The sequence below is a fragment of the Tachysurus fulvidraco genome, chromosome 19 (genome assembly GCF_022655615.1).
Source record: "Tachysurus fulvidraco isolate hzauxx_2018 chromosome 19, HZAU_PFXX_2.0, whole genome shotgun sequence".
In the NCBI taxonomy this organism is placed as follows: Eukaryota; Metazoa; Chordata; class Actinopteri; order Siluriformes; family Bagridae; genus Tachysurus; species Tachysurus fulvidraco.
Genome location: NC_062536.1, coordinates 4,375,910 through 4,384,634, shown reverse-complemented (window position 1 = coordinate 4,384,634; position 8,725 = coordinate 4,375,910). Strand labels below are relative to the sequence as shown.

General features: G+C 41.5%; 1 protein-coding gene across 2 annotated transcripts in view; it reads left to right on the top strand.

Annotated features, from left to right (window-relative positions):
* Positions 1 to 8,725, top strand: part of ptprz1b (protein tyrosine phosphatase receptor type Z1b) — a 45,678-nt gene that overhangs the window by 28,020 nt on the left and 8,933 nt on the right. Inside the window, exons 14-24 of one of the 2 annotated variants that reach the window (XM_027151824.2) lie at positions 143 to 234; positions 328 to 413; positions 1,948 to 1,968; positions 2,179 to 2,275; positions 2,437 to 2,519; positions 3,611 to 3,745; positions 4,059 to 4,193; positions 4,303 to 4,466; positions 4,590 to 4,725; positions 7,522 to 7,668; positions 7,750 to 7,843. In XM_027151824.2, coding sequence (XP_027007625.2) covers positions 143 to 234; positions 328 to 413; positions 1,948 to 1,968; positions 2,179 to 2,275; positions 2,437 to 2,519; positions 3,611 to 3,745; positions 4,059 to 4,193; positions 4,303 to 4,466; positions 4,590 to 4,725; positions 7,522 to 7,668; positions 7,750 to 7,843 — 1,190 coding nt within the window. The remainder of the gene's footprint in view (positions 1 to 142; positions 235 to 327; positions 414 to 1,947; positions 1,969 to 2,178; positions 2,276 to 2,436; positions 2,520 to 3,610; positions 3,746 to 4,058; positions 4,194 to 4,302; positions 4,467 to 4,589; positions 4,726 to 7,521; positions 7,669 to 7,749; positions 7,844 to 8,725) is intronic. The other variant, XM_027151826.2, reaches the window with a different exon arrangement.

The following is an 8,725-nucleotide window of genomic DNA, read 5'->3' as shown; positions in this document are numbered from 1 at the left end:
ATTCTCTCTGTTAAGTGTGTGTTGTGTAGGCAAATCCAGAAATGTCTAGGTTCAGGTGGTTGGTCTTGAGTGGCCTGCTGCAGCTTTAATTGTATTTATCATTAAAGTCTGAGTAAGCAGTGTGTTTTTCGGGTGTTTACAGGAAGTGCTTTCAGGCAACACATCTTCAAGTAGAGGATAAAACATCTCCCAGAGTCATAACAGCTCCATCCACACCTCTGCTCCTTAATACAGGTAAACACACAGAGACAGTATAACATCTCTGTCCACATAGACACATGTAGTACGTACCGTTTATACTGTACACATGAACATGTCCTTTTTCAGAAGAACATGCGGCTCTACCAGTGACAGAATTTGTGAAGCACGTTGTGAACCTTCACTCCAACAACACCTTCTCGAAGGAGTTTGAGGTATTCCTCATCTTCTGTTGACTGATTAAATTGTTGCACCACTTAATTTAGCAGGATCTACGTTCATCAAGGTGTCAGATCTTATCCACGAAGAGCCGCCGTTTGTGTGTGTACGTGTGTGTGTGTGTGTGTGTGTGTGTGTGTGTGCAGCTTTTAATTCCAGTCAAGCAGAAGACACCTGTTTAGACTCAGGTGTGTCTTCTGCTTGGTCTGAAGGGATATCTGCATCCACACACCGGCTCTTTCCCGGATAAGACCGGACACATCTGATCTTTACGAGCTGTGAAATATAACAGGAATGAATCCACTAACTTGCTGATGAACAGGAACTGAGCATGTGCAGACAGAGATGGCACGTGAGCATGCTCTGTGCAGGATGATTGCCTAAAATGATTGAACAGCATGTTATGGAGCACACACTGGCTCACACACACAGATTCTCTATCAGACCTCCTAACCTTCAGGGAAGGATTTTAACACCTGAGTAACTTTTTGTTCTGATATTTCAGCCTACAAACACATAAGGATGTATGACACAGTGCTCACAACAAACTTTTCTCTTTAAAATACCAGTCACAGAGGGGGGCACGGTGGCTTAGTGGTTAGCACGTTTGCCTCACACCTCCAGGGTCAGGGTTCGATTCCCACCTCCGCCTTGTGTGTGTGGAGTTTGCCTGTTCTCCCTGTGCCTCGGGGGTTTCCTCCGGGTACTCCGGTTTCCTCCCTCGGTCCAAAGACATGCATGGTAGGTTGATTGGCATCTCTGGAAAATTGTCCGTAGTGTGTGTGTGTGTGTGTGAATGAGAGTGTGTGTGTGCCCTGTGATGGGTTGGCACTCCGTCCAGGGTGTATCCTGCCTCGATGCCCGATGACGCCTGAGATAGGCACAGCCTCCCCGTGACCCGAGAAGTTCGGATAAGCGGTAGAAAATGAATGAATGAACCGAGTGTCAAACTGAGTGAAAGAGTCAACTCAGTGTCTTTGACCATTTTCACCTTTTAGATCATGATTGTTAGTGGCTGGTTTGAATGTTTCAGAAACTGTAGATCTGCAGCGATTTTCACATATAACCGTCTCTAGATTTTATACCAGGCGCTGATGTGCAAAGGTAAACTGTTCCAGATCTTACGCTAGCTATAGAAAATGTGCCGTTTCCCTTAGATTAAAGCTAAAAGAAATTGACTACAGGATCTTACCTGTAGGGTGCATGAGCCCATCAGTAACTCCAGACGGTTATAAATGTGCACCTTCAAGCATCTGTAGGCTCTTAAAACTAAAAACAAATGGTTTTGCCACGTGATCGTCGTATGACGTCGTTATTTGTTGTGTATTCTGCTGCATTCTGCACCAGTTCAGAGGTTATATGTACTGTAACACGCTGCCCAGGGAGTTTATACTGTACACGATTCACAGAACCACAGTTACGTATGTACCTAGCGCTTTATGTTTCAACACTGGCTGTTCAATGTCTGTCCTGGACTCTCATTGTTGTGTTTTTTTTCTCCTGCATTTTCACTCCCCATCCCCTGATTAGAGCTTGAAAGAGTCTTACGAGGTAAGACACGTCATTCTATGTTCAGTCTGCCTTTAAATGCATAACTGTAGCTCGTCTAGTCTCGTCTCGTCTCGTCTGTCCCGGTTATCGTTACCGAGAGCCTCTTGCATGCACTTTTGCATGTTAGTGTGAAATTTATGATAATAGAACGTGTTGTAAAGACCTGGATTGGCTTTACATTAAAAAAACAACTGTGTGGGTTATTCACAGGAAATTCAGTCCTGTACTGTGGACATGGGCATTACGACAGACAGCTCGAATCATGCAGACAACAAGAGCAAGAACAGATACATCAACATCCTGGCTTGTAAGAGAACCAATTATTTAGTAAAACACCAGCACAGTCTGTTTCTGAAATCTTTGACAAACATTTTGTTAAAGTGAACTGCCGTGTCAACGGTTAATGGACTCATCCACAGAAGGAAAGAAAGAAAAAAGATCAAGCCATTTTCTCTTTTTTCCCTCCAGACGATCACAGTCGAGTCAAGCTAAACCATACTGCAGATAAGGATGGAAAGACCGGGGACTATATAAATGCCAGCTATGTGGATGTAAGTGTTATAAGAAAGCTGTAGAATCTTTGTAATAGTTATTTCTTGTTGTGAACAGTAACTTTGTCTGACTGGAAAATGTGCTTTCGGCTCGATAGGTATAATCTGTTAAGTCTTAAACAAGTCAGCGATCATTTGCTAACTTTAGCAGAAAAGAATTTCGATCAGAACTAGAACGAATTCTGAAATTACGCCGATGCTCATATTCATATGTTCAGGGTTTTTCCTACATTGAAAATTTTTCGCCGGCCGCCAGAACGATTTTTTTTTTGTCCCTCCGAAGCCTTATTTGATCTGTAATTGGGTTTTGTGAGTGAAGCAGGCTACTGACGGAGTGACGGAGAGAACGAGCACAGCTTTCGCGATGTCCTAACAGACAGGATTCCCACACAACACGTCCGCTAAAGTCCGATTCGCGACCTAATGACTCCTTTGAGCCGATCTGTTATAAAGAATGGTTATTGCAATCGGTCTGCCGTCAGTGTCTGAATAACAAATCATTACTTGTTAGAAGAACATACACATCTGAAATGAGAAAGTAAGTGTGTTTACCCCCTTTAGCAAGAGTGTTTAGTAAAATGTAGCCTTAATAACCCACAGTATGTATAGGCCGGTGACAATGTGTAGTAAATTACCTATAAAATCATTTAGTTTAAAGTTAGACTGGAGTGAGATGAAACTAGATCACAGCACAAAGCAAGCTGTTGCTAGCTAGCTGCTCATTTTATTACATTTTATTACATGGTAAAAAAAATTACACTTTTATTTTTAAAATGACACTAAAATTACGCTGTGTGTGGATGACCATGTGGGTCAGCCACCAACGAAGACCAATTTTGACCCAGGAAAAACCCTGTATGTTGCACAAAATCTCCAGGTTTGGTATCAGGAAGATTTTCCTCACCACCATGACCTCTGGTTTGCTCATTAGGGTTAAATATAAAGTATGTTTATATTTGTTTAAAGCTTCTTTACAACTATTTCCATTGTTAAAAGGTGATGTACAAATCAAATTGAATTGCTCCATCTTGGGCACAGGTCTCTATGTACTGTTTCTTATTAATCTTTACTAGTATTCTAAATTGTTTTAGGGCTACAAACACCCGAGAGCGTACATCGCAGCCCAGGGTCCATTGAAGACAAGCCTGGAAGACTTCTGGAGGATGGTGTGGGAGCAGAACGTCAGCGTCATCGTCATGATAACCAACCTGTTGGAGAAAGGGCGTGTAAGCAGAGGCAGTTTTACTATATGACAAGAGTATGACTTATGCATGTGAATATGAAATTTAGAGACAGATGAATTAAAAATTAGAGCTGGAAATAATTTCGGCTCTGGAACTCGAACACTTGAGTATAATTTGGGTTATATATGTGCTTCACTATCAATATCAATCGAGGTGGTCAACAAAAATGGTTGTGGCATCAAACAAAAAGTTTTTTTTATATATATATATATATAACCTAATAACAATATAACTTTGATTAATAAAAGTTATTGATGAGAAATGACGTAAACTGGACAAGTTTCTCTTCCCCCAGAGAAAGTGTGACCAATACTGGCCAATGGAAAACCAAGAAGAGTATGGGAGCTTTCTCGTGACGCTGAAAAGTACCGTAACGTTGGCGTACTACACGAAGCGGACCTTCACCCTGAGGACCATCAACAACAAAAAGGTTCTCCATCATCATGCTTCGATGATCTGAGCGAAATTTTATACGACAGAATAAAAAAAGGTGTCCGAGATGAACTTAGGATGGTATTGTTTACGTGTCTGTGTTATAGGGCTCTCTGAAGAGTCGCGGTCAGGAGAGAACCATCGAGCAGTACCATTACACTCAGTGGCCAGACATGGGGGTTCCTGAGTACACACTTCCTGTGCTGAAATTTGTGCAGAAGTCGTCCGAGGCACGGAGCGCTGAGTCGGGTCCTGTGGTGGTGCACTGCAGGTAAACAGCTGGAGAGAGAGTGAACTCACATCAGTGTGTGTGTGTGTGTATAAAGTATGTACTTTACTAATCGTTATTCAAGCTCTAATAGTATTTATAAAGATGTTTCATGAACACGTTTAGCGCTGGAGTGGGACGAACAGGAACTTACATCGTGATCGACAGCATGCTGAAGCAGATAAAGGCTGAAGGGACGGTGAACATCATGGGCTTCCTAAAGCACATCCGCACCCAGAGGAACTATCTGGTGCAGACTGAGGTAGCTACAACTCAGCAGCACAAATCTCTACTGCCTTTAATGTTAATGTCTCCAGATTTTACGGGCTGTAGAACTTTCTCAAAGATCCGATAGGAATTACAGAATGTCCACTCGATGACCAAATTATTAGACGCTGTTCTGTTCACAGCTGTTGTAGAGTTGTTGAGTTACTGCACTCTTCCTGTCAGTTTCAACAAGTCCAACTTCTCTCTCATAACAAGTTGTGTCCTGGAACAGAATTACTGCTTACTGGCTTGTAGTATTTGTAGGTTTTTTCCCCCCATAACCTCTAGAGAAAGTCATCTGTGGAAATCTCAGTAGATCTACACTAACAATCATACCATGTTCCAAGTCAATGATAACAATTTCCCCTCAGTCTGATGTTCAGTCTTAATATTAACTGATGCTCTTGACTCATGCCTTTATGCACCGAGTTGCTGCTTTATGATCGACCCATTAAAGCAGTGGTCCCCAACTCCCCAAATGGTACCGGGCCGCCCAAGAAACATTAAATTATTTCCATTTTATTTACTCTTGGGTTTGTGCGACTTTCCATGGACGAGAGGTTAATAACCGGGAGCTGAGAGACGTCACCTAAAGCCGCACCCATACCGCGCATGCGCAAAATATCATGATATCGGGCCGGGTTTAGGTGACGTCTGGAGCTGAGCGGCTGCAAGTGGCAGTAGTGTTGTAGCTTTGGTGGAGAGAGAAGGTGTGTATCGCTCTTCTCTCTGTTCACCGGTACTTTGTCATGTTTAACAGTGCTTGGTGTACGTGTATATTGTGTTTGCTCAAATTTAACCCACAAATTAGCAAAAATGAGCACGAAACAGACGTCGTTAGAAAGTTAGAAACTCAAAACAAGACAACGGAATAAACTGGACATAAGCAACACACTTCGGGTGTCATTGTCATAAGTTACCCCAGATTGAACCGTCTCGTTGCAAAGAAACAAGCTCAGGGTTCTTGTTGATTTAGCATTGTAGTGAGTTAAAAAGGCATTAATTTTAATTTAATTGTATAGCCGCCAACCCCCACCCCCAGCGGGCTGCGGTAAAATTATCAAACATTGACCAGTCCGCGGTGAAAAAAAAGGTTGGGGACCACTGCTTTAAGGAACTAAAACGATGAGGGCGAAGATCTTAACGAAGAAGTATTGTATTTCAGCGTAGCAGTGACAAATTACATGAAGTCTTTCAGGTTCATGTGAGTCAAGAAGAATACAGGACAAATCAGTTCAATTCAAATTTATTTGTACAACACTTTTAACAATTGACATTGTCTCAAAGCAGCTTTATAGAACATAAACATAAAAAAAGGTTAACATGAAGAATAATATAAAGATTAATATTAGATGTATTTAAATGTGTTTGGATTTATCCCTAATGAGCAAGTCTGAGGTCACTCAGGCTCAGAATTTTATAGTATCCCTCTTTGTATTTTAAATAGGGTTTCACTTTAAATGTATATTAAGTGTGTATCTCCCAAATGCTGGGTGACACAACCGTCGAGTCGGATGTCTTGTAAAGGTAATTATGGTCATGTACACTTTGGTTTGGTATCGTTACAGGTGTTGTCTCCCAAATGGACAGGCGTTAGTGTTGTTTAAATGGTAATCATGGTCACGTATACCCCTTATTCTGTGACGGTCCTTGACGTCCTGCTGCCGCTCCCATATTAACAATTGATCAAGGTTATACATTTAGGGTTCTAAGCTTATTGCCTTATGATGCTTAAGCTTTTTTGGGAACGAGCTCCTACTGACATGTATCTTGGAGTGGAATCTGTGTTCAGACAATGAATCAGATAATAAAGAAGTTGTATTCAATAATCCTTGAATTATCAGATGTATAAATGAACAGATGTACAGGGGTTCCTAATAAATTGAGTGTATATATTAATAATCTTGTATAAATGACAATCCTGGACTGGAGCATTTGTATCGCATATCGAGATACAACCTAGACATTAAACTCAAACTCACTGCTGCACTGTGTATATATTATATTATATTATATTATATTATATTATATTATATTTTATATATTATATTATATTATATAATATTATATTATATTATATTATATTATATTATATTATATTATTTTATATTTTATATATTATATTATATTATATTATATTATATAAATTTGAGCAGGCATGTTTCAAAATAATAATCAGGAGTTAAGGTGAAGATTTAGGGAAGTCGTGGCCTAATGGTAAGAGAGTCTGACTCTTAACCCTAAGGTCGTGGGTTGAAGTCTCAGGCCGGCCACGACTGAGGTGCCCTTGAGCAAAGCACATCTCTTCTCTCCCAGCCCCCTGCCCCAAACTGCTCCCCGGGCGCCGCAGCATAAATGGCTACCCACTGCTCGGTGTGTGTTCACGGTGTGTGTGTGCGTGCAGTTTGGATGGGTTAAATTTTGGATGGGTTAAATGCAGAGAACAAATTCTGTTGTATGGGTCGCCGTACTTAGCCGTACGTAACTTATTCAGGAGATCGCATATTATCAAGATGATCGCTGACAGACACTCACTCAGTTATCCATCCAACAGAATACACTCTGTAAGGACTAACTTGTTAGTCAGGAGACTGTAGCAGGGTTCTGGGTTACGTGACAGATCAGGTTGCTGAGGAAGCTTAAAATCCAAAATAACAAAACATCCAAACTCCAAAACATCCAAACTGTCACTTAACAACTGCACTGGATTTATTCTGATCCTTAAGTTAAAACTCATATTTTATTAGCATGGAATTAATTTCTTAATTCTTCTTGTTATTTTTTTTTCCAGGAACAATATGTTTTCATTCACAATGTCTTAGTAGAAGCCATCAGGAGCAAAGAGACACAAGTATCAGCTAGTCACATTCATGCGTATGTCTCTGATCTTCTCACTCCTGGACCAACAGGCAAAACTCGGCTAGAGAAACAGTTTAAGGTATGACGAAGTGACTCCATGGCATTGCTTTTAGATAACAAGGAACAAGAGAAGGATCTGATCTCTCTGTTTTTATTGTAGTTGATTAGCCAGAAGTGTGCGAATCAGGATGACTACAAGACAGCGCTGAAAGAGTGCAACCTACCAAAGAACAGGCCTTCAGCCCTCCTGCCTGGTGAGTAGTGCTGAGGTGTGCAGTGGGTTCTCACCCACAGTTAGTCTGAGAAAAGTCTGAAACTATAGGACTACATTGGTTTGTAGCCCTTACATTAACACTTATAACTTATAAGTATGCATACCAATGTGGACCATTTTACATGAGAAAATAATATTAAATACACCATACGGCCAAAAGTATGTGCACCCCTACACCATGAAGACATGGTGTGTTAATGTTGGGGTGGAAGAACTGGAGTGTCCTGCTCAGAGCCCTGACTGTGACTAAACCCCACTGAACACCTTTGGGATGAACTGGAACACAGACTGAACCCCAGACCTCCTCACTCTTACAACATCAGTGTCTGATCTCACTAATGCTCCAGTAGCTGAATGGTCACTAATCCCCACAGACACACTCCAACATCAGTGTCTGATCTCACTAACACTCCTGTAGCTGAATGATCACTAATCCCCACAGACACACTCTATAACATCAGTGTCTGATCTCACTAATGCTCCTGTAGCTGAATGATCACTAATCCCCACAGACACGCTCCAACCTCAGTGTCTGATCTCACTAATGCTCCTGTAGCTGAATGATCACTAATCCCCACAGACACACTCCAACATCAGTGTCTGATCTCACTAATGCTCCTGTAGCTGAATGATCACTAATCCCCACAGACACACTCCAACACCAGTGTCTGATCTCACTAATGCTCCTGTAGCTGAATGATCACTAATCCCCACAGACACACTCCAACACCAGTGTCTGATCTCACTAACGCTCCTGTAGCTGAATGATCACTAATCCCCACAGACACGCTCCAACACCAGTGTCTGATCTCACTAACGCTCCTGTAGCTCAATGATCACTAATCCCCACAGACACACTCCA